Here is a 24,816-nt window from a genome sequence, read left to right as displayed (position 1 = left end):
GGAAGAAGGAATAGGCATTAGTAGCAGTAATAACTCATAATCTAAAATGAGCACACAGATAATAAATAATCACCTCAAAGGAGAAAATGTACTCAGTACATTTTTTTTCTACTTCTCTTCCACAGTTCATAGTATCCACTTCCATCCCTAACTGTGCAGAGGAAAGTTAGAAAGTGAGTGACAATTACAGATTGATAAGAAGTAAACATGGTGAGTGGATAAGGAGCATACAAATAATTGCAGCATATGTCATGGGAAAACATTGCTCTGTTACCATATTGACTTGCAAAATTTTAGGGTCGCCTCTGTTGCACACAGCAGGTCATACGACACAATCATTGTTTTCAGTTGGTTATTTCCTCTCATTTTTTTTTTTTTTTTTAGCATTTTATTAGGTCACTTAGCACTCTGATTACTAGTGAATCTTTTTTCGAGGTGCGTCAGTATCATTGGCCCCTGTCTTACCAATGAGGAAACTGGGAGACTGGGGCTTAAAAATTTCCAACTTTTTTTTAAGACCTGGTTCTTCAATTTCCATTCTGTAAAGGTTGTCAGTATACCTCACAAAATAAATCATTTGTAATCATTTCCTAGCTAGGTAGTTTCAAAGAAAAGGATGCCACTTGACACTCTTTGTACTCTCCATCCTTACCATCCATTCATGGGGTCCTAATTCTATGGGTGTTTCACTAACTCAGGATCCAATTTAAAACCATTTTTCTGGCAGGTGGTGTTAGGGTAGAAAACACAAGTTGAGAGCCACGTGTTCATGTGTGTGTGTATGTTGGGGTGGAGAAGGGTGACAATGATGGGGACACTGAGTCTTTGTGTCTAAAGGGAGGGGGAGCAGTGCCACTATGTCTTGCTTAGTTGGGCACCATCTGGGTCCATACACAGTACTTCAAAGCATTCCCTTGCCTCCCCTCCCATCCTGATTGTCCAAGCAAGTGTCCCTTCTGCAGTCTGGAACTCTTTCCATCCTGCCACAGTTGCAGGTAAGGTACAGAAGGAAGGGGTGTGTGTGTGTGTGTATATGATTGTGTTTGTGTGTGTTTGTGTGTGTGTGTGTGTGTGTGTGTGTGTGTGTGTGTGTGTGTAGCATTCGTGAAGCATGCACCCAGAAGATGTCTGTTTACATAGTTTCAAATAACAAGTCCTGACAGATTTTTCTCCTGAAAGGACTAAATTTGACCAGTTGTTTTGACAGTCTGTAGCAACTGAAAAAATATGTCTAGATGCCTGTGAGAGTGAGGTATTCAACAACAAATAAGAGTCCACTGGGGGGAGAAACACAAGACTTGCTTAACTCTGATGGCATACATCAACAATTATTCAACATAATTGCTTCTATGTTATTGTCATTTTTCTACTTAGATAAATACTAGATAGTTTTGACGTATATCCTGGTTTTTTAGTGCTAGTAATTTTGGCAAAGGGAACCACGGGCCTTCTAGTGTGACAAAAGCAAAGGAGTACTCAGAGATATAGACTTAGGTCATACTGGGGGCTTAAATATAAATAAAAGAAATTGCCTTTGTTTAGTTTTGTAGTCATTTCCCAAACACCCACGAGCTTCTGTGATGCAAACATGGAGTTAGGAACGTGATATTTGCTGATGGTGACAGTCACAGTATAAACAAACTTAAAAGGTAAATATATGCCCTTGAAAACCCCCAACCATAATTTCTGTATGCTGGAAAAACATCCTGTTACATCCTATGTGTACACTTTATCTTAAATACACACACACACACACACACACACACACACACACACACACACACACACACCTTGTCTCATGGATAAAACTAGAGTCTTTTTTTTTTTCAGTTTTTACTGCAGTGTTTTAGTGGGCCATTTAGTAAATTGTCTTCTTTGATTAATTACATCTCTCTTCCTGGCTCCAATAATTCCATGCTTTAAGTATCTTTAGATCAGATGCCCATAAATCATACAGTGCCCCAAGCCAGCGATGAATCGTTCACAGTTTCAATTAGCATACAGATTTAACAGCTGTCATTAGTGTGGACTGCAGTCACTGGACCACAGCTGACCAAACATTTAAGACTTGGATACGGCCCTAGAACCCAGTCTACTCACAACATTTAAAATGTCTAGCACTCTTAAATCAGGAATGTCAGTGAACTTATGAAAATATTGCTGAGCTTAGTTTTATCTGACTGTTGCTGTCGACACCCATGAAAATGATTTCCTGGTTACTAAATCTGATACCTTTTCTTACTTCTCATCCTCTCTGACTCCCAAGAAGCATTTGACACGGGGGCTCAACATCCCGCATGAACTGAGCTTCTGTGTGTCACCACACCTCCTGTCACCACACCATCCTGGCTCCCGTTTCATACCTTGGCTTCCCTGTTCTAACAGGATTAGTCCTTTTTCTTCCCTTTCTTCCAAAGGTTGGCCATTCAGTTAATTCAACCATAATTAATTTAGTCATTCCACAAATATGTATTGAGGGCCAGGTGCTGGGGAGTCAACAATGACAGCTTCCTGGCCACATGGAATTTACAAGCGAGTAGGAGATACAAATATAATTATGTAGATAACAATTAGAACATAGCACAACAAACTGAAGATAGATGATGTACAGGCTACTCTGAGAGCTTATAGTTGAGGGGACCTAATCCAATTTGAGGGTACCAGGGACGGCTTCCTGGAAAAGCTGACATATAAGTTGAGTCCTAAAGAAAGAGACAAACTCTTGTCAGGAAAAGGATGTGTGCAAAGGCAGTGTTCAGACCTTCGGTCTCTTCTTTATATGAACGCTTCATGAGTGTTCACTTCCCACATTTATATGCCTTACTTATCCCACCAGATCTGTGCTGACCAATATGGCAACCACTAACCATATATGGATATGGAGCCCTTGAAATGTTGCTAGTGTGACTGAGAAACTGAATTAGTTTTATTTAAGAACTGATGTTTGATTCAGTTATTAGAAAATTGTTAAGTATGTTTAGAACAATTTGGGTATGAATCTACTTTTCAACTGTAAACTTTACGCAATCTAAATACAAAAGCATTTCCAATGAAAAGTTACATCCAGTTGAGATGTTCTATAAATGCAAACTACATACCAGATTTGAAGTCTTAGTACCAAAAAAGAATGTAAAATATCTAATTGTGATTATCAGTTACATGTTAATATTAATGACATTATTAATGATAATAATTTTGGATATTTATTAGGCTAAATAACAAGTTATCAAAATCAATTGTATGTTTCTTTTTAGTCTTTCATGTATCTACTAGGAAATTTAAGATTACATATGTGGCTCACATTCTATTTCTATTGGACAGTGCTGTTTTAGACTTTGACTCTTGGAAAGCAGGGACTGGGTCTCACTTGTCTTTTACCTTGGCACTCTGTTATGTATGTAAATATGTGTCAAATGATTGGTAAGACATTCTATGCATGGGTAAGTCCCCTACCTACAAATACTTCATTCGATATTCACTGCACAAATATTTTGGGAGAGTCAGTCCTGTTGTAGTCCCAGGGGAACATAGCAGCACGAGACAGAGCCCCTGCCCTCAAGGAGTTTCATTTGAACACTATGATTAATGCATATTATAAATAAGTGTAAGGGGACAAGAGGCACGAGCTGGGAATAGGTTTGCTACTTTAGGTGAGGCGGTCAGGGATGGCTGCTCCAAAGAGCAGAGACCTGAAATGTGGTGAGTTGTAGGGGGAAGAACATTCCAGAAGAGGGGACTGCACATACAAACACACTGAGAGGGACATGTGCTTGGCATATACACAGCAGAGCAAGGCCAGTGTGACTGGAGCACCATGAATGAGAAAGCAGTCGGGCGTGAGGTAAGCCAGGGACCCGATTGGGTAAAGCCAGGGAGGCCAGGCAATAACTTGGACTGTACTTCCAAGTGTGATGGGAAGACTGCAGGCCAAGAGGAGGATATGGCAGGATAAACCTGCACTTTTAGGCTCACTTTGGTTGCCTTGTTGAGAACAGATTTGAGGGCACAAAGGGGAATCAGAGAGGCCAATTAGGAGGCTTTGGCATTAGTCAATAACAGTTCATTGAACATCCCATGGTACGTATAGCAGGAAACGAGGACAAGATAAATATGGATTCCTGCTGTGTATTCTTACCAGAAATTTAAAATGGTCATCTTTTAATCAAGAACCATATGATTTCACGCATATGTGGGATACAAAACAGAAAGCAACAAACAAACAACTCATAGGCACAGACAACAGTATGTTGGTTACCAGAAGAGAAGGGGGGTGGGGAGAGGATGGTTTGGATTAAGGGGTTCAAACATATGGTGATGGAAGGAGACTTGACTTTGGGTGGCAGACACAATGCAATATACAGGTGATATAGAATTGTACACTTGAAACATATAAACATTATTAACCAATATCACCCCAATAAATTTACTAAAAAACTTTTAAAAGCCATCTTTTCAAAAAGTCTCTCTTCACAGTCAAAAACATTACAGCGAGTCCACAATGTGTCCATGCAGGATCGTATCTTTGCTCTTAGCACTTTCTGGGACTCAGCTGAGGAAGCTTAGAGGGAAGTCTTCCAGCTATAGCAGGTAATAAAATCCCTTCAGTATTTGTTTACTGTAGAACTGATTGGAGAAAGCCCTTATGGAATCCTTCACTGGAGGTTTGCAGGTGGTTGACAGACCAATTATGGTTTTAAAAAATATGCATTTTCTCAATTCAGTGCATTTATATCATGCAAACATATTACACCTAAATACATACATTGCTACCATTTATTGAACACTTGCTATGGTGCCTCCCTCTGCACCGAAAACTTTACATGGGTCATCTTATTTAATACTATTAACAACTCAATGAGTCAATGCCACCATATTCCTTTTCTTGATGAAGAAATAAAATGTTTCAAGGTAATGAAGATGGTTGGTGCAGAGTGTGGCTTCAAGTCAGTCACACCTGGGTTTGAATTCCAGCTCTGCAACTCCTATCTGCATGACCTCAAAATACTTTGTTTCTTACAAACAAAATGAAGTGTGTCCAACTGGAAGGCCAGTGTTTTTTAAGGGTGGTCCATGGACCACCTACATCAGAGTCACCAGGATTCCTTATTAAATGTACAAAGTGGGGTGGCGTCTGCATTTTAATAAGCAGTAGAGATAGTTAATATTTATTTGGCATCTACTTATAGAGTCATAACTAGGATTACTATACTTTCAATTTTTTTTGTCATTTTATATTTATATATTACTCTTCTGAGGTATTTGGAGCTTCATAAAATCCTATGCTTAGAGGCAGTGTCATAGTTTGGTTTCCCCTGAAGAGAGCTTGAGACAAGGACTTGGGAGCAAGTAGTTTATGTGGGAGGTGAGCCCAGAACACAGGAGTGAAAGAGCAGGCAGAACAATAGAGAGAAGGAAAGGAAACATACATAAAGAGTGCATTACTGAACTGGTTATTGCTAGAGATAACAGGAGCTCAACCCCACTGGGGATCCTCTCAGGAACCATGTAGAATGTGTCACAGAATGGTCCCTCCATTCTCCACCCGTAGTCAAGAAGTTACTCATAGTCACAGAAGTTTCAGTTACATTTCTGGTACTTAACTCTTAGATATGAATAGGTGGCTGAAAATCTCCAGATACTTAAGGAAAGTGTCCAATATGAAAGAGACCAAAACAACAGAAAAAAGAAACTCAGAGGAACAGAGAGTGAAGGAAAAAACCACTGCTCACCCTCCCATCTCATAACCAATACCCTCAGAGACGTAAGAGAACATAACACAGCCATGAAACAAACAAACAAAAAGGTTGTATAAGAAGGGGCAACAAACACACACATAAATCTGTTAGTAATTTAAAAAATAGTAAGAAATGAAAACTCAATAGAACGACTGGAAGATAGAGTTGAAGACAGTTCCTATGGAGAATAAAAAGACAAAAAGATGGACAATTGAAAAGAGGAGGTCAAAATATTAGAGAATCAATCCAGGTAGTTCAACACCCAATAGAAAGACATTCCAAAAATGACAGCAGAAAAAGTGATGGGAGGCAATCATCGAACAAAAAATATATATATATGAGGCAATTTTTCAGGACTGAAGGACATAAACCTTCCAATTGAAAGGGCTCAATAAGTCCCAGGAAAGTGAGAAAATGAGAAACAAGAGACACATGAAAACATATTATGATAATGACACCATGGATAAAGAGAGGATATAAACTCACAGACAGAAAATACAGGTTGTATATAGAGCAAAGGGAATCAGAAAGGCATCAGATTTATCGACAATACTAGTTGCTAGATGATAGTGAAGCAATATCTTCAAACATTCTGAGACGAAATGATTTTCAACCTAGTATTCTATACCCAGCCATATTATCAATCTAGTATTGGGTATAATAAAGACCAAAAAAAAAAAAAAGAGGGTGTAAATCAAAAGGTCTATGGGTCCCAGAAACAGGGAAATCAACTCAGGAGAGCAGTGAAGGGACGTCCCAGGAAGATAGGTATACAGCAAACCCATGAACATAATGACTAAGGACTCCAGGAGAAATGTCTTCAGTAAAAACTAGTGGTAATACACTTCATTACGTTGAAAACTATATTGAGAGGCTGTAGATATGGAAAGAATTTGTGAAACACATATCAGAAAGTCAGGCAAATGAAAATACAATATAATTATTAACTCCAGGAAAGGCAAAAATTATATAAGAAAGAAATCATACTCACAAAACACTGCTTGATTCAGCAGGAATCAGAACGATGTAAATTCAGATTATTGTTTTAATCAAACATTATGAGTTAACTGTATTGAGAGCATAGGAGAAGGAGAATTTTGAGGTAGGGTGGGGATATAAGAACATTAATTCTCAATTTCCGTGCTAGTCAACAGAGAATGTGTAACTGACACTAAGGGAAAGAGAGCATATTACCTAATTTAGAAAAACAAAGCAAATACACAGGAAACAACTCTAAGAGTCAAAAGCAGTTGCCTCCGAGAAGGAAAGGAAGATGGAGAAGAGCAGGACAGAGAACTGCTATTTTTCGTTATAATCTCAGTGGTATTTGATTTTTAGTACTATGGACAAACGTTACTTTTATATTGAAAAAGTAACCAAAAGAGATAAAATGTATTCTGAAGTTCAAAAATAACTTTTGTGTGTTATTCATTGTGCCACAGAGCTGGTTTTGTTTAATAATTAAAGAGTTATATTAAAAGTTTTTGGCATGCTGCTGACCTGATGAGTAGAGCATCTGCCATAAAAAAGTGATTTCATTTTATCCTAGAGAAAAAATGGTTCAGCTGAGGGATTTGTTTCTTAGTAAGAAAACAGGTCTTACCACTGAACTCTGCAGCATGCAATTTCTAGATTGAGATCATTCTGTCTTTTAAAATACACAAATCTTTTAATTTCATAGGATGGGGAGGGGAAGACAACTCACATCACTGTTTCTTCCCCAGTTCAACCAATTTAGATACATGAAGAGTCATGCTCATCTGCAGGAGACAATTAATAAACTATAGTAAATATATCTGTGAGCTAAATAGAAAAGAAACAAAAGTGGATTTGTAAAATCATGATGTTTTTCTCTGGATCTGAAAGTAGGTTGACAGACATTTTATTATGTTTATATATTTTTAAACTGAATTCATCTTTTGTACTAAGCAAATGCCATGTGAAATTGATAGCCTGAGATTTTCAATATAAGTATTCACAATACACATCAATGACAAGATTTTGTGTCCCGAGTTTCTGCCACACTGAAAAGTCACATTGTAGTAGTGTTTATATTGAAATTTTTATATTGATTGGATTTTTATTTTTTTCTTTGTAATTTCAATCTTTTCCTTCATAAATATATTTAGCATCATATTAGAGCTGTCCCAACTTAGAAATGTTTTGTCTCAACACCGTGATACAGAAAGCTTTGTTGTGTTTCCCTTTACAAACTAATGTATAATATGTTTTAAAAAAATCCTTAACAGGAAAAAAAATCTAACGAAGTCTTGTTTACTTTGCCAAGACATGTCATGGCATCTCTGCATTTTTACTAAGGATTTCCATTTATTCCTTGACTTTGTGTCTTTTAAGACATAAAATGTCTCATTACCCTTTTGTTTATTTTTTCTTTCTGCCCTTTTCTCCATGGATAAATCTCTTTGTTTTGTCTTTTTTTTTTTTTTCTGACCCTTTCATGGAAAAACACCACTTAAATCAAATCACACTCAGGTGATTTGATCCTGAAAGGCCAAATTAATAACCACAGGAAAATTGAATGTTAATTGGCTTTCAAAGCAAAATGAAACAAGGATGCGTTGCCATGCCTATGTTAGTTCTTCCATCTAAACTGCACAAATGTCCCAGTCTTAGGAAATGCAGTAAATAATGCTGATGAATCTGGCCAGCACATGGAGCTGCTCTTGCTTGCATCTCTTGATTACAGTCACTGCAGGATGAGCAGTGTGAAATCATTCACCCATATCACCTTTCATTATAAATCAGGTAAGAGCAGGCCACCCTTTTGATTGGTTATAATATACTGCATAAAGGAAGCTTCAATTTCCCACTAAAGTCTGCTTCAGAGGGAGAAGGGGATTAAAATCAGCAAATCAATAACCTTTTCCCTAAAATGAAACTATGATTTATAATGCTTTTACAGAGTGCCAGGATGTTCGTTTTCTACGACGGTGGCAGTGATGCTGTGGGCAACCAATGAAAACCGAAACCTGAAATCAGGCTATTATTTGCTACTCAAACCACTGCTTTATTGAGGAAGCAAAACGGTCTATAAGAATAAAACATCATCTTTTTTGAATCCCTTCAATTTGGAAAACACAGTACCACAGACACAAAGCATCTGATTCTTTCTGTGTTAAAAACCGCCAAAAAACTTTTCCTCTGAAAATTTGCTGTACCTTTCAAATAAGACCATTGCAGGCAGGCCTTGAATATGCTATACTGAGTGTGATAACATGAGAATGTTATTTGGAATTTTGCTTTAGAATTTGAATCATAATTTTCTTCAGAAACATGCATAACTGGTATAATAGAGACTGTATTGCTCAGTGTGAATTTTTGATACACACACTTAATATTTTTGGAGGCAAAAGGGCAAATATTAAATTACTGTGGCTAGGCAGTTCTAGAAACATATCATAAGTGTTTCTACATTACTGGCTCCATTAAATTTAAATATTTATTGAATAACACATTATGGTCATACAAATGCAACTGATATGCCCATTTATACCCTGGCTTATAACGATGGACAACATTTTAAAAACATAAAACACCAATTTGTTTAAAAGAATTATGCATACAGAAGCCTTCCTACTAGAGCTGGTCACTCCATGTTGTGAATTAATGCCGTTTCATTGTTGTGACATAAAAATTATTTCAATAACAAACTTCCCAAGAGCAGAAGAAATAAAAACCAGCTCTGAACTGTAGCAGCAACAATCTATTAACACCCGTGTCTTTGAAGACAGAATTAAAACAGCTGAACTGAAGGCAGGTGTTTTGGGACCTTGGCAATGACTGACTGGACTGTACTCACAGGTGCTCATTAACCCTGCAGATTCCTGCATTGGACAGAGATGTTATTGAGAGAGCTCTTACTTAATCCATTCCTCAGCCTTGACTAATTACTTGCCATAAGATTGCAGAAGGTTATGTTGGAATGAAGGGGGTAGTAAGCATTTTCTAGTGCATGTGTCAGGAACTGAGGCTTGGAGAAACCAAGGGCCTGGGGGTATAAGTAAGAAAAGATGGCCTCTGATTCTCAGTTCAAGACTCTTTGTGCTACTTTATATCTGCTCCTCATATATCGTATGCTCAGAAAATATTTAGTAAATGAATAAAACAAACTACGACGAAATGCTTGACATTTTTTTCTTCTTCAAATTTAGGTGCAGAGGGCTGAATTAATTATCCTCCCCACCACCACACTGTCAACAGTATGGTGCAAATAATGTGCATCTTTATTTTCCCCTTTTATCAACATTCCCCGATCTCATTCCCTTCCCCCTTCACCCCCACAGCCAGTGTGTTTTAACTTGAATGAAACACTTATAAAATAAGTAATGTGTTTTTGTTTACTTCCCTGATGGCAACATGCTTGAGTCTTTTCTTACTCTTTTCCTTCAGCATTGTTTTTATAGTCCATTGTGTTACCATTATTGTTTCTAATTGATTCAAAGTATCCCACCACCTTTGGATACCCATTCCCTTAGAGATGGACAGACAGATTGCTCAAATTCTCTCCTTTCACAAATAACACTACGGTGAACATCCTCAGATATGGCCCATTATGAGTCGACATATGAATTTCTCTGTGTATGTACCAGGGATGGAGTATGCCAGGTCAGAGTGTACATATTTACACATTTTGACGAGCATCATCTGTTTTTTCTCCAGATGACTGCCCCAGTACACACTCCCCTACATCCTTCAGAAGAATCCCAGTTCAAGCTTTCCTTCCCCGCATCCTCTCTCTCACTTTTAGTTTTCAGTTGTCAAGCCCGCAGCCTCAACATGGCTTTGAAGAGAAGAGAGGGCTTTGTCTCCTGCCATTTGACTCAGGATATGCACCCTCTCCATACCCATCACTCCTCAACACACGTCCTCTCTCCTCTGCTGGGCACCATCTTGCCCTCTCTAAATAGGAAAAGGTAAAGGCTAACTGCACATTAGCTTTGGAACTTGGAGGCTCTGAACTGAAAAAGAAGGCACTTGTATGCAGGTGAGTGTGAAGATGGGAGACCGTATTAAAGGAGTGATGGTCAGCAGGCATGGCTCCTAGTAACTGACCTTCCTGGAGGACTTGCATTCCAAGTCCAAATGGTAATAAGAGATCTAGAGCCTGCCTGGTCTGACTGCCCAGCAGAGCAGTTGGTCTTTGTCCATTTCACTACCTTTCTACCCATTTCTAATTGTCTAGCTGGAAGGAAGGAAGGAAGTTTCCATTTTCAGCCATAGTTTATACAAATGTTGATTCTAGAAATTTCCCTGCTCTCCTGGCTAGACTATTTGGAAGAGCCATCCTGGAAGAAAAGGAGATGGAGAGGCAGTGCCTCTGAATTTGGAGAGACTTTGATGAAAAGCTGGGCATGAGCCAGAGGAGGTATAAGTGGCTTCTGGGGTGTCAGCCCAGCAGAATGGCAAACAACATAGTGAAGACACTAAGTGTGGTATCTGGAGGTATGCTGCCTGGTTCTGAATTCCAGCTCCTCCACTTTACTAGCTGGGTGACCTTGGGCAAGACACGTAACTTCTATGTCTCCACTTCCTCACCTGTAAAATGTAGATACAGTACCTCTTCCTGAGATAGCTGTAAAAATTAAGAATTAACATATGTTCACTTCTCAGAACAGAGTGTGGCACATAATAAATGCTCATAAAGGGTTAGTGAAAGGACTGACACCAAATCTTTTTTTCCAGGTGAGTGGGGGGAGCTGTCTCCCCCTCTGCTCCCGCCTGGGAGAGTGACCTCGGCATTAAACAGAAAATCACAGAAGTCTGGAGAACAAACTTGCCTTCACTTTCTAGCTGCTCAGTTCTGGAGTTTTCTATCCTCTCCACTCTCCTGCCAAGTCCACCTAGAGTGCAGCCTGATAGCCCGCCTCAGCATGACAGCCATCTTTCTGGTTTTCTGAAGCTTTTCCCCTGTGAGGTTTTTTGGCTGGGAGCCACAGACTCACAGATCTCCGTAGCCCAGCTTCTGCCCTGTCACTCCTCCATCAGGTGATTCTGTGCTCTTCAAACCTTTACCATGTTGACAGGCTTTTCTTTCAGAAACGCCCAAGTGGATCTGATTTGGCTGGAACTGATTCTTAATAGCAGGGAAAGTCTTGTTGACCAAGCAGCGCCTAATGAATGCCTGACACTTTATAAATAAATGTAACCATCTGGGTCTTTCCAGAAGCTGGCAAAGGCCACTGATACAATGCTTTAGAACTGAAATGTGAGTTACAGGCCAGGAAAAAAAAAAAAAAAAGAAAAGGAGAGAGAGAGAGAGAAATATCCCAGAAGCTTGAAAACCACTTTCAGTGACAATAACGTAGCAGTAGCTTTGCAATAGCAAAACCTCGGGCAATGGGAAAGTTACAGTTCTGCTGTTCTAAGTAATAGCTCCTATGGAGGTTTGAGCCAAGTGAAACGTGATGGAACAAACAAGTGCCTCCCTTCCAAGACCCACCAGCCACAGCCATCGCCAGGACGGGAACCGGTGTTCCTAAAAATGCTGATTCACAAAGGAAAACATAACCTCACAGCATAAGCTCATTTAATAGGACTAATTAGCACTGGAAGCAATTTCCTGGGATCGGGTGTATGGAGGGATCTAATATCCCTGACCCAGTCATTTGTTACATAGCTCTGTGACTCAATTCAACAAAACACTCATTGTGGGATAGTCTGGGTCAGGCATCGTGTTGGGTACCATGGAGGTTATGAAGATGACTAAGACCTGCTTACTTATTTTTCACTGAAGAAAATTCTAAAAATTCTGGCCCCCAAATTAGGCCGAGGTATGCACTGGGCACAAGAGGGATGTGACACGATGCCCCAGCAAAATCCTTGGCTAATGGTTCCTCACACTCAGTCCCATGGGTGCCACCTCTGGGTTTGGAAAGGGGAAAATGGCCCCTTGTATGTCTTTCCTTCCTTTCGCTTGCTCGTGGTACTCTACCCTCTTCCACTATGAGACAGAAACTTCACTACTGGCCCCGGGCATCGTCAAGCCCAAAGCACACACGGCAGAGGGAAGATGGTCATGAGAGGAGTGGCCCCTGTTGCTTGCCCACTCTGAGCAGCCCCTGTGCCTGGACAGGCCCTGTGCAGAACAGGTTGTCACGCAATTTGACTTTCATCTGTGTCACGTGATGATGCTTCTGAAAGTCTTCATAAACCACTAACAGTAATTCTCATGTGAGATGATGACAGCTGCCAATCAGACATTTTGTATCCCACCGTCCCCTCAGAAAGTCTCTGGTCCTTTTTTTCCCCTTCAGCAGGTCACTGCCCAGGCCCTGCCTTTTTTGGGTCATTCGTTCACTTCCAATCTCTAATCAAAACTCAGTTCTTGCTCTCTCTGGTTGCCAGGACTCTTTCCCCAGGACCCCAGCTCAACTCCCTTTGGTTTAAGGGCACAGGTGCCCCACACATGCCTGATGACCAAGCGTCCTGCCTGCCTTTCTCTTAGTGTGGAATCTTCCTCACACTAGGGTTGCCACAAAGGTGCCATCTTGCCATCAGCACAAGCTCATTACCTGTCTTCTTCCCTCCAGGTCAGCTTAGCTTTCTATTTCTTAAACCTGGCAGCTTCCAGGCCAAGTTTGGCATCTAGCCTACAAGTGGATCCTGTTTGGTCCTTATAGTGTTTGGGAAACTTTTAAAAAAAATTTGGATTTTGATATAGAGCCACTTAGTAAAACAGGTTAGCATTTTCTCATCAACTTAAACATATACTGTTAGCAAACAATCTAGTAATCTCCCTCCTAGGAATGAAGTGAAAACCGAGAGAAATGAAAACTTTGTTCACCCAACAAGTTGTACTCAAATGTATGTAGCGGTGTTACTCATAACAACCCAAACTGCAAACAACCAAAAAGGTCCATCAGCTGGTGAATGGATCAACAAACTGTTCCGTTCTTACCGTGAAAAACTACTCAGCAGCAAAAGGGAACGAACCACTGACACACCCAACCACACGGATGATTCTCGCTGGCATGGTGCAAAGTCAGAGTGCAGACACAAAAATGGCATCTTGTGTGATTACATATATATGAAACTTTGGAAAATACAAAATCTAACATTGCCAGGGATGGTGTGAAGGAACTGACTGCAAATGGGCACCAGGGAACTTTCTGGTGATGGAATTGTTCTGTATGTTGGTGGCAGTGGTCATCACACAATTGTATACTTTGATCAAATCTCATCACTTATACAATTGATAGATTTAATTATATGTTGTATTCATTTCCTAGTGCTCTGTAACAAATGACTACACCCTTAGTGGCTTGAAAGCCACACACATTTATATCTCGCAGCTCTGGCGGTCAGAAGTCCTAAATGGATCTCACTGCACTATGAACAAGGTGCCAGCAGAGTTGAGCTTCTTTTGGAGACTCGTTCCTCTGACTCTGATCATCTCACCCTCTAGGAGAGGTTTACGCATTTTACGCATTTCAGCGCATTCTCTCTCTTTTCCTGTAGGTCCGAGCTCACTTTGGGCTATGCTGCCAGAGTCTGGATATCTGGTGTGGGATAGGAACCTGGTAGCAATAAGAGCTTCCATTTTTGAGCACTAATTAGGCACTGGGTGTTCTAACGTGATCTTATGCACTTAATCCCCACCACAGTGCTGACTAGGAAATGGGGCTGGGGGAGACGGAAAAGCTTGGCAAAGCTCACACACCCAGACACAGTGGGGCTGACCCTCAAAGCCAGTTCTCCCTGCCCTGCCTTCCCCGTGGCCACAGGGCCTTCCCTCTTGTGAACAAAACATACAGCGCCTTTCCTGCCTCCTTCTTCAGCCAGACAGCTACTGGACTCTCCCTTCTCTCTTCACTCCAGTTTCACCATTAGGGAGAAGAAATACATTAGCTTCACACATCTTGACACTAAAGGAAACAAAGGCATCTTGGTAATCAGACAACCTTGGGAATATGTGTATTTTGAAGCCCAGACATCTCATGGGGGCTGGAGGTGAAGGGTGGGGTGGATTCAGGCTCTGTGGGCACCACAGCCTGCAGTGCTGAGTGCAGCCCCAGGTGCTGTGGGCTTTAAGAACTGAGGCGTTTCCTGCTGAAACGACAACCTTCCCACTTAGCTAATTGAATGTCCGTGCTGCACACTGTCGTGCACCTCAGCAGGGGACAACACACCTCATCTGATTTGCACGCACATTTAATAGAGAAAATGACCACAGAGGGTTTAATGGAGTGGACAGCACTGCATTCAGCAGCAAAGCCAAAGCCTGGGCCTGAATGAGAGCTTTCAGCCAAGGAGGGAAAGTGCCTGTGATTCAGCGCCCAGTTCCATTTTTTCCTTAAGGCACTGGGGCTTCCAGTAAATGCTGAAGTGTCCTGATTACTAGGGGTCATGGGGGAGGGGATCAAGGCTGAAGGACAACATTTCTACACACGCTGTCTGTTCTCGCACATAGGGTGTGCTCTTTTGGGAACCAGAAGCCAATCCCCACTGTGGTCAGAGGTCGTGGGCTTCACGATGGGTGTGGGGCCAAGGAGGGCCACACTTCCCAAACACCTGGCCTCAGTTGTTGCAGTCACCTGATTTCTGTGGCAAGGGCGTTTCCTGCTTAATTGGCTGTTCCCCCACCCCCACCCCGCTCCCTTGCTCTATGAGGACTACTCCTTGCCACAGCGGGAGAAACAGCTCAGAAGCTCCTGAATGGAAGGAGCTGGTCCCAAGGGAGGTGGTGGGCAGGAAAGGAGCCTGGCATGCTCTGCCTCCTACGGTCTTGTCAGAGTGGCCAAGGTAATTCCCTGTTTCCCCGAAAATAAGACCTAGCCGGACAATCAGCTCTAATGAGTCTTTTGGAGCAAAAATTAATATAAGACCCGGTCTTATACATTATATTATATTATATTATATTATATTATATTATATTATATTATATTATATTATTATTGTATTGTATAAGACCCGGTATTATATTATATTATACTATATTATAGTAAAATAAGACCAGGTCTTATATTAATTTTTGCTCCAAAAGACGCATTAGAGCTGATTGTCTGGCTAGGTCTCATTTCCAGGGAAACGCGGTTTTATGTTGGAAACCTTCAGATGTTGGCGGCCATTTGTTTCCAGGGAAGTTTTCAGCACCAAGAGCAGTGATGTGAAGATAAAGCACCACAATCATCTGATGCTGGTAGAGAAACAGCCCCTGCAGGCAAGATCGGTCCCACTGTCCATCAGGAGCTCCTGGCACAGCCCTTGCAGTAATCCAAACACCCTTTCTGATATTGTGTCTAACTTCACAAGAATCCTTCCAGATTTCCTTCCAGCATGCTCAGTGATCAGGTCAAGGTCTACTTTGAAGCTGGGGTGCGCATACAGCCTGAATCCACCCTACCCTTCACCTCCAGCCCCAATGAGAATGTCTGGGCTTACAAATCCACATACTCCCGAGGTTGTCTGATTACCAAGATGTCTTTGCTTCTTTTAGTTACAAGATGTGTGAAGTTAATCAGAAGCTTGTCTGAAGCCAGGATTCAAGTCTCACAGTATCAGCCTCAGGGCTCTGTGCGCTGACCACTCTGCCACAAACGCAGAAAGGCGACACCCAGAAACACGGAAAAGCCCTTTTCTTCCCTCAGGACTATGTGCACCATTTATCATTCGAAATACTTGCCATGTGGATGCTAATTCTCATTCCTGCCCTCCAGAGCAAATCCTATTACCAATGTGAGAAGGGACAGGACCTGGCTCTGAGTTCTTTTATTATGCCCCAAATTCCTTCCCTGCGGGGTGAAAACTCAATACACTGTACAGGTGACAGCACTCAAAGGTCCCCCGAGAGAGAGAGGATGGAGAGGCAGGACCTGCCTGGTCTTGTTTCTATGGGCTGCGGCATCATTTACACACCACAGAATTTCAGAGGGAAATAGAAAACTTTTTATTTTTTCAGAGGCTGCAGGGTAAGTGGATGGACTTTCACCCCTTGTCTATTTTAAGTAAGGTAAAACATTCTCATGGAAAAGAAGAGATATCTGGATGTTGAAGCTACTTTCAAAGTGTGATTCTAAATCTAATGAGCACTAAAGCCCTTTAGCCTGGATGAAACCAACAATACTAAAACTCAAACACCACCTGAATAAGTCGACCATGCAGGTCAGGCTGCTCATCTCTTTGCTTCAGTTCCTAGCCCTTCCTGTAGGTACATGATGAAATCCCAGGGGCTTCTGAGATCACCCACTGGGAGATGGAGGGAGCTGAAGAATCTCAAATCAGGCTGCATGGGAGAACCACCTGGGAGTGATAAAAACCATCCATGCTCAAGCCCTAGCCCTGAGAATCTGATTTGCTTGATCTGGGGTAGGACCCTCGCCGGGGTATTTTCAGGGTAAAGCAGAAGTAGTAAACATTGATTAAAAAGTGTTTATGAAAAAATAGAAACAAACTCATAGATACAGAGAACAAACTGATGGTTGCCAGATGGTAGGAGGTTTTGGGGGGCTGGGTGGAAAAGGTAAAGAGATTAAGAAGTTACAAAACAGTCAGAGGGATATAAAGTACAGAACAGGGAATATAGTCAATAATACTGTAATAATTATATATGGTGTCAAGTGGGTACTACACTTATCGGGATCACTTCATAAGTTATGTAATTGCCTAATCACTATGCTGTACACCTGAAACTTATATAATATTGAATGTCAACTGTAATTGAAAAATTAAAAAATAAAAATAAAAGCATATTCAGAAAAAAACTTATCTCCACCACTAGTGTGTTTATGAAAAAGTGTAATAGCCTTAGCAGAAGATTTTTAAACTTAAATTCTTCTATTCTGAAAAAATTAGAACTCTTCAAGTTGCAAGAGTATAACAATGAAATCAGCACGGGTATTTAAAAAAATCTCCCCTGTTGATTCTAATATACATATAGGATTGCAATAATTTGCTGGTTTTGCCACACTTCTGGCCACAGAAAGCCTTCAATAAAGCATGGGCAAAAGGTTTTAATATTCTGTTACTGATTTCTTAACCAGATCATTATTTCTTAAGGTTCCTTTAACACAGAAATTAAGGGCAGCCTCAGATACATTTAACTTTGTTGTATTGTGATTGTTTTTGTAACTCTTCATGCATTGTTTATGATTCACAAGCTCCCCTCTTTCCAGTTTTACATAGATTAGGCAGCTCTTTTTTCCAGTTTTATATGGATTAGGCAGAATATTTTATATGTGCTTGAGAAAAATAAAGGTAGAGATCATGCTAATTTTTGTGGGACAGCCACTGACAGATGGTTGGCAGGGCCAGAGACAAAATCTGGAGCCCTCCACTGTTCAAGGGCAGGGATATATGAAAGGCAAGAGCCTGAGGAATAAATGCTTAGTGAGGAAAAACAACAACACAAAAGCAACCATGCTCAGGCCTGGGTGGAAACATGCAGGCTGCAAAGCCAATCTGAGTTAAGAATTTAGGAAGGCCAGCAGGAGAAATTCTGAGATATGATGGGAAGTGGGGACCAAGAAAGTGACGGCAATAAACCCGGAGCCAAGGCACAACACAGAATAAGTGAGGCCGGAGCCAAGGAGCAGTGCTGCCATCAGAGGCTGAGACACAGAACGAGGCTGGCCTCAGCCGGAAGCCAGCTGCCAGTTGTGCCCTGTGTGTCCACCTGAACAAGGCACCTTATTTTAATTTGCACAAAGGCTACATATGGAGTAGTGATGCCTCTGGGAGCAATGCTGTGTCAAACTGTACTCTGCCCAGGCTCTGCCTCTCCTTTGTGTCTCCCTATATGTAGTTCCTAAGAAGCAATTCCTTTCATGGTGGTGAAATGACTTTTCCATTCAGAACAGCCAACTGAGTTGGGTGGGAGTTAGACGCTGCCCTATAGAGAAATGTTCTGAGGGTGGCTGAGATCCTCAGGTCCCAGGTAAAGGAGGAGAAACAAGTTTAATTCCTCAGATGGTGGCAGAAGATAAGCCTCGTGGTAGATACGGGTAACTGCCCACATGAGGCCATCTGTGGCCCAGAAGTGAACAGAGTCTAAAAAAGGTAAGCCCATCACTTAAGCTTGGTACCCTACACTTAACTTAAATGTTTGGCAAAGAAAAGTTCTCTTTAAGTTGGGTAACCAATTCTTTATGTATTGTTTTTGCTGTTGCTAAAGACAATTTTGGTTTGCAAGCAACATTTTAGGTTTATTATAAGAAAGAGTGTGACAACATGAATTTTGTAACTCAGTATGATAAAACAAATCGCAACACATCTGAATCCTAAAGTCTGTCTTGTCTTTGATTTTAGCAATGAGTTAAATTCACGTAAGGTTGTTCCCTAATAGAACTGTGCTTTACAATGAAAAACTGCTCTGTTCTATTTAAAAAAGGCAGAAAAATAGAAAAGAAGCAGGATGAAATTTTGAAATCTAATTTTTAGATTGATTAGATTTTAGACAGAACAAAACGTGAGTTTTTGAGTCACACGTGATTTTAATTTTTCAGTATTCATATTTTGCAAACTTGAGCCTGTTTACACACACACACACATGCCTAGAACACCTCCCCTCCCCTTTTCTTATATGTTAAATTCAATTCCTGGATTCTGTTAACCTCTCCCTGAATTTCACTGTTTGTGGTGAAGCAACTGGGAGCTTGTAGGTGCTGAGTAGGAGAGAACTGCTCAGGAACAAGAAACCTTCAAGTATTCTGAGGTGGTGGGAGCAGTGCGTGCTTAGGAGAAACTGGGGAGGAGACCTCTGTGGAGCAAAAGCCGCAGTTACCTGTTAAGTTCTGCTAACTGGTGGTCTGCAACAAGACGGGATTCTTCCCGCTGCCACCCCCAGCTCTGAGCTGCCCGGAGAGGTGGGGCTGACACGGGGCTGAGCTTTGGACTGGGCCAGAATAAAGGCACTTGTGTGTGCCTGGTGTGTATGGCAGTCCCAGAAACAACTGTAAGTCATGCTGCCTTACATTCTGATTACGATCCGTGGAACCCCTCACGTCCACTTGAACAGGGGCCCCAGAGTTGACAGCACATAGGAAACAAATGAAAGGGATGTCTCTAAAGACAGCAAAATGCTACAGTATTCCTACACAACCACTGGCACAGTCTTCATAATGATGACAGTGTTGTTCTCAAACCAGGATTTGTAAGAGAGAAAAGGGATGGGAATGGAGGCTGACGTAAAACAAGGCGACAGCCCCGCGGTGCCAGGCAGGCTCTTACCGTAGTGCGGGATGATGGCCCAGGCCATGGCAGAGGCATAGATGCCTCCAATCATCCAGAACATGCAGAGCCAGCTCAGATGCTCACCCCGCTTCTCTCGGGCCAGCACTTCAGCAAAGTAGGAGAACACAATAGGAATGGCTCCTCCAATCCTGCCAAGAGGGACAGAGAACACAATCAGGGCCTGTACAGCCGTGTGAGATGCAAAGGGCAGAACCAAAGCAAGTTCTAACAACGCATGCTCTCTCTCTATCCCAGCATACCAAGGAATGTGTATTTTCTATCATTCTATAACTTTCATATTATAATCCCTATGTTTAGTGTAGGTTTATTATCCCTGTAAAACCTCGAACCTGCAATTAAGCTATGTTACCAAAACGACCCATGTGGTTTATAAAATTTACTTAGCTTAAGATTCTGTTGGGCTTTCTGCTCAGTGTCAGATGTTCTATATGCGATTTGTAAAAAATTACAATATTTGATTCAATTTAGTGAAAGTTTTAATTAATGCATTAAAAAAAAGAGATACAATGATATGTCCCACCCATAACGTGGTGACTTGAGAAACAGTTTCAAACCGTTCTGGGAGGCTGTCTGCAACTCTACTTCCTCACGGCTGCCCTACAGCAGCGGGTCCCACAACCCAATCAGACTGATGAGCTGACAAACACAGGACCAATGCGGTTGCATCCCAGATTCATCGCCAAATGAGTACATGTAAAAGAGAGCCAGGTGGAATCAAACAAGGAGCTGTTGGCTTAGATACCAAAACACTGAGGTACAATGCTTCCTTCCCAGTCAGTGTAATTATAAGACATGCTAACTGAGCTCTGGAGAGATGGGTGATCAGTGACCTCTACTCAGGGTAAAGGTTCTCAAATGAGGATCTATGGAATAAAATGTTTGTTCATTCTAGGGAGACGAGCCATAGATCTAACGGTCTCTGAATGACTGGGTGGGCACGGAAAATGAGATCACTATATTGACTAGAAGGCATATGTTTTTTATGAGTATTCAAGATAGAAGAACACTTACTGGTAACCGAACCAATCATCAAATCAAGAACGGGAATCTCCTACGCCCAGGTTCAGTGCTACAGGACGGGTAGTTTGGATAGCTTTAGTCCTCCAATCGCCAAAGTCACAGTTTAAAGAATAATGTTCTTTGATCGGGGCAGTTGTTATTTTCTCAATATTATATAAACTATGACTAGAATAATTGGTAGAAAATGACTATTTTAAAAATATTGAGAAATAAACATATAATTTGGGTAAAAGTTGTGTTTCTAAGAAAACAGTTTCAATCTAACTCCCCTAGCCCTCGTTTGCCATCAGATTGGTGCCCTAAGCCCCCTAAACCCACAGAAGTCTACACATCCACAGCAGCAGAGCTGGTGCCCCTGGGGGAAAAGGTATAGTCATAAATCAGAATTCTAATGCTGCCTGGAAAAAAATCTTAATCTAGCAATTGAGAGAGCTGGAAGAATGTATTCATTCCCATAGCACCTAAACGGTGTAATGAATACAGATGATGATGATGAACATGGTGATAAAAATATGCAGACTTTTCTGGCTACTTCCTGGACATATCTACTCACCCATTCCTCTACTCATCCTCTCACCCACCTGCCATTTACCCATCCATCCATCAGCACCCACCCCCCCGGCCACCCCTTAACCCAGCCAAACTCTGGGCCAGGCACACCACCAAGTTGCTGGAAGTATACACATGAAGAACTCAAGTTCCTGCCCTCAAGAAGCTCGTGTAGTCTATTCTAAAGGCTGCATATGGTTCATTTTCCTCAATTACACATTGTAAGTCTAGGAAATCTTTTGCTTTATTACTTTTATCTTGAGATAGAAGTAACAATAGCACCTTTGTCAAAGGTATACTGGGAAATAAAGTGTGTCCAAAAGCTCAACTTTTTTTATGTTGGAAATCCTCATAAAAGACATTGTCTAAGACTGCTTTCCAATAGAAACATCATGTGAACCATATATATTTTTATATTTTCTAGAAAAGATATTAAAACACAAAAAAAATCAGGTGAAGTTAATTGTATGTACAGTTATTTAACCCAATAAAACCAAATATTATCAGTTTGACACGTAATCAATATAAAAATAATTTATGAGATATTTTGCATTCTTTTATATATGCTGTCTTTGAAATCTAGTGTTATGTATTCTATACTTACAGAACACCTCAAATTGCCCACATTTCAAATGCTTAGGAGCTACATGCAGCCTGTCAGACAACACCGGCTTAAGAAAACACTGACTCTCTGTTTATAGTAATTACGGTTTGCGATTTTTTTTCGGATTAAAGCTAATTTAGTCTGTTGCCTTACCTTCTATATTGGGAAAGTTCTTTCCATTCTGATTCTTTGGGTCAGAAATCTTCCTGAATGTTCTGTTTAAAACATTTATTTAGTGCCTATCTTGTGTCGGATGTTATGTCATATGAAATTAGAGACATTTATTGTTGAATCTGAGACAGCACATCCTGGTGGTTATGAGCGTGGGCCTGGAGCCAGACTGCTTGGGTATAACTACGCCACTTACTGTGTGACCTTGGACAGTTACTTAACCTCTCTGTGCTTCAATTTCCTCATCTATAAAGTGGGCAGAATAAATAGTATCTTCCTCATAGGATCACCATAAGGTTTAAATGAGTCAATATTTGTAAAATGCTTAACACAGCATCTCTCACAGGGAAAGCACTATACAGGTGTTTGATAAAACACACTTTAAAAGTTTTGAAAAATTTTAAATGAGTCTGCATTTTTCCAGTATGATAAGAAAGTAAAATATATCTTAAGAGAAATACTACTTTGAAGGGAAACCATATAAGTAGTTAGAATTAGACTAACACTCAGAAGACATTGGGGTCTACTGAACATTTAGGAATCAATCTATCTGTGGCTCAATTTCCTAATGTAAAAAAGGCATCATATTTTTGCATAGCTAATTATTTTTAAAATGTGCAGAAATAAATGAGAAGCTACATATAAATCACTATGAAGAATTCCAGTTAATGGTGATCATTTCTACAAAGCAATGGCATTCTGGTTATTATCACCTAATGTAGCTAATGGATGGACATTGTGAAGAGCGATGAAGTATGCATCTGTGAGGGTCCATTCGCGAAGGGAGAAATGACTATTTATTCACTTATGATAAACAGACACATTGGATTTCACTTTAATTTCTGCTGCTGTTATATTTTTCTCCTGACCTTCATGCGTAGCAGTGTGCCAGGCCCTCCGTGCGCAGCTCCCCACTCTACTGTTGCCTGGCATCCAAAGCATTATCATTCCCATAATTAACAGTGACTGGAAACAAATAATTTAATTCCGGGGCAAATGAAAATGAATCAATGGTGTCAACTCCATTTCCCATCTTTCTAATTTTCTGTAACAAAAGAGGAGAGGGAAGTGTCTGTTCCCTGGGGTGAGATGCACTTAGGAAAGTGAGAGACAGATGAATAACAGGTGATACCCTATTCCTCATTCCCACAAAACATTTCTGTCCCTGGCAGGAAAATTATGCTTTGTACTGAATAAACATTTAAAGCCACACAGAATATGGCAGCTAGACATATTTACGTTTCTAAGAAAATATACTCATGACTTGGTGTGGTGAATTAAGAGGAAAGCATGTTTAGAGACAATGAAACCATAAGCCCAGGTAGATCTGAGGCTAAAACAAGAGCCCCTTCCAGTCTCTTTTGTATGCAGAAACAGGAATATAACATAGTGCTGCTAATGATGCTTCAGCAATGAAATAGGAGTAACTTGTGGCATTTGCAATAAAATCAACACAACGCATCTTAAACTTGGATGCAGAATGCAGTTTACTTGCTTACAGAGTTGCTAGTTCAAAAGGACTTACTTGAAACTGAAGTCCCAGCTGTGTCATTCCTAGTTCCACTACTAAACCCTAATCTGCAAAATGAAGAGTTTGGACTGTGACCCAGAAATTCTCTTCCTCCTCTGAGATTCCCAGGGTGTGGAACTGGTGAACGGGCAGGTGCTGTACCAATGTGAATATTCTGTCAGTAGAATGGGAACTGGGAAATAACCACAGGGTGGACTCAGGGACCCACTGGACCCAGTCTGAGATGAACTTGAGCTAAAACTCCATTGATCACCTGACTTTCATAAGCCCCTACTCTGATTGGCAGACTGCAGTGACACTTTGGGTCTCCTGGAATTAGTGTCAGTTCAGAGCTAGTGCCTAGTAAACAACCCCTGAAAAGCCTGATTATTTCTTTTTCCTTCATGGCCACTTAACCTAGCAAAAGGTCATCAGTCCCTTGGGAAGCTGGGAGAGGGATTAACAGTATAAATTTTCAGAAGTGTACCAGGGTCCTTCCTCAAGGAGACTGTCTCCCCTTCATTCAACTCAACTAGCTCAAGTGTGGGAATTGATTGAGGGTAGGTAAACTTGAATTTCTGGACTCCCAGTCCTGTGCCAACCTTGCAAAGGCACAGTGTGTTCACCTCTGGTACCATAATTTAGAGAGCCCAGCTGAGTTAGCAACACACAGTCTGTGCTTTGCCAGGTAAATTATGTTATTTAGAGGTCAGCAGCCCTGAGCTGCTTGCTGAAGAATGATTTGTCTGTGACAGGGAAGAAGATTAGGTCATGAATGTACCCAAGCAGTCTCTGCTTCTGTGCTGCCCTTGAATTAGCTTCTGGATAGTCCATTCGTTTCAATTATTTTGCAGCCACCATAACGGTCCTTTTCTCTGCAGTCAATTGGGTTGACCATGTCACAATCCAGATTGTCAACTAAAATCGCCATCATCACATTTGACCACAGTCAGGTACTTTTGAGTCTGTGGGTATGGTTTGAAATTTCCAGGATAAGACTGAAAATGGCAAAGACTGGA

General features: G+C 41.0%; 1 protein-coding gene across 1 annotated transcript in view; it reads right to left on the bottom strand.

Moving 5' to 3' along the window:
- The window catches only part of SV2C (synaptic vesicle glycoprotein 2C), a 186,955-nt gene that overhangs the window by 70,637 nt on the left and 91,502 nt on the right, over positions 1 to 24,816 (bottom strand). Inside the window, exon 4 of the mRNA XM_033110343.1 lies at positions 19,920 to 20,071. Within this exon, the coding sequence (XP_032966234.1) occupies positions 19,920 to 20,071 (152 nt within the window). The remainder of the gene's footprint in view (positions 1 to 19,919; positions 20,072 to 24,816) is intronic.

This window comes from Rhinolophus ferrumequinum, chromosome 7 (genome assembly GCF_004115265.2).
Source record: "Rhinolophus ferrumequinum isolate MPI-CBG mRhiFer1 chromosome 7, mRhiFer1_v1.p, whole genome shotgun sequence".
Taxonomy (NCBI): domain Eukaryota; kingdom Metazoa; phylum Chordata; class Mammalia; order Chiroptera; family Rhinolophidae; genus Rhinolophus; species Rhinolophus ferrumequinum.
Note: the sequence above shows the minus strand (reverse complement) of the source record. Positions and strands in the feature narration are given on the sequence as shown.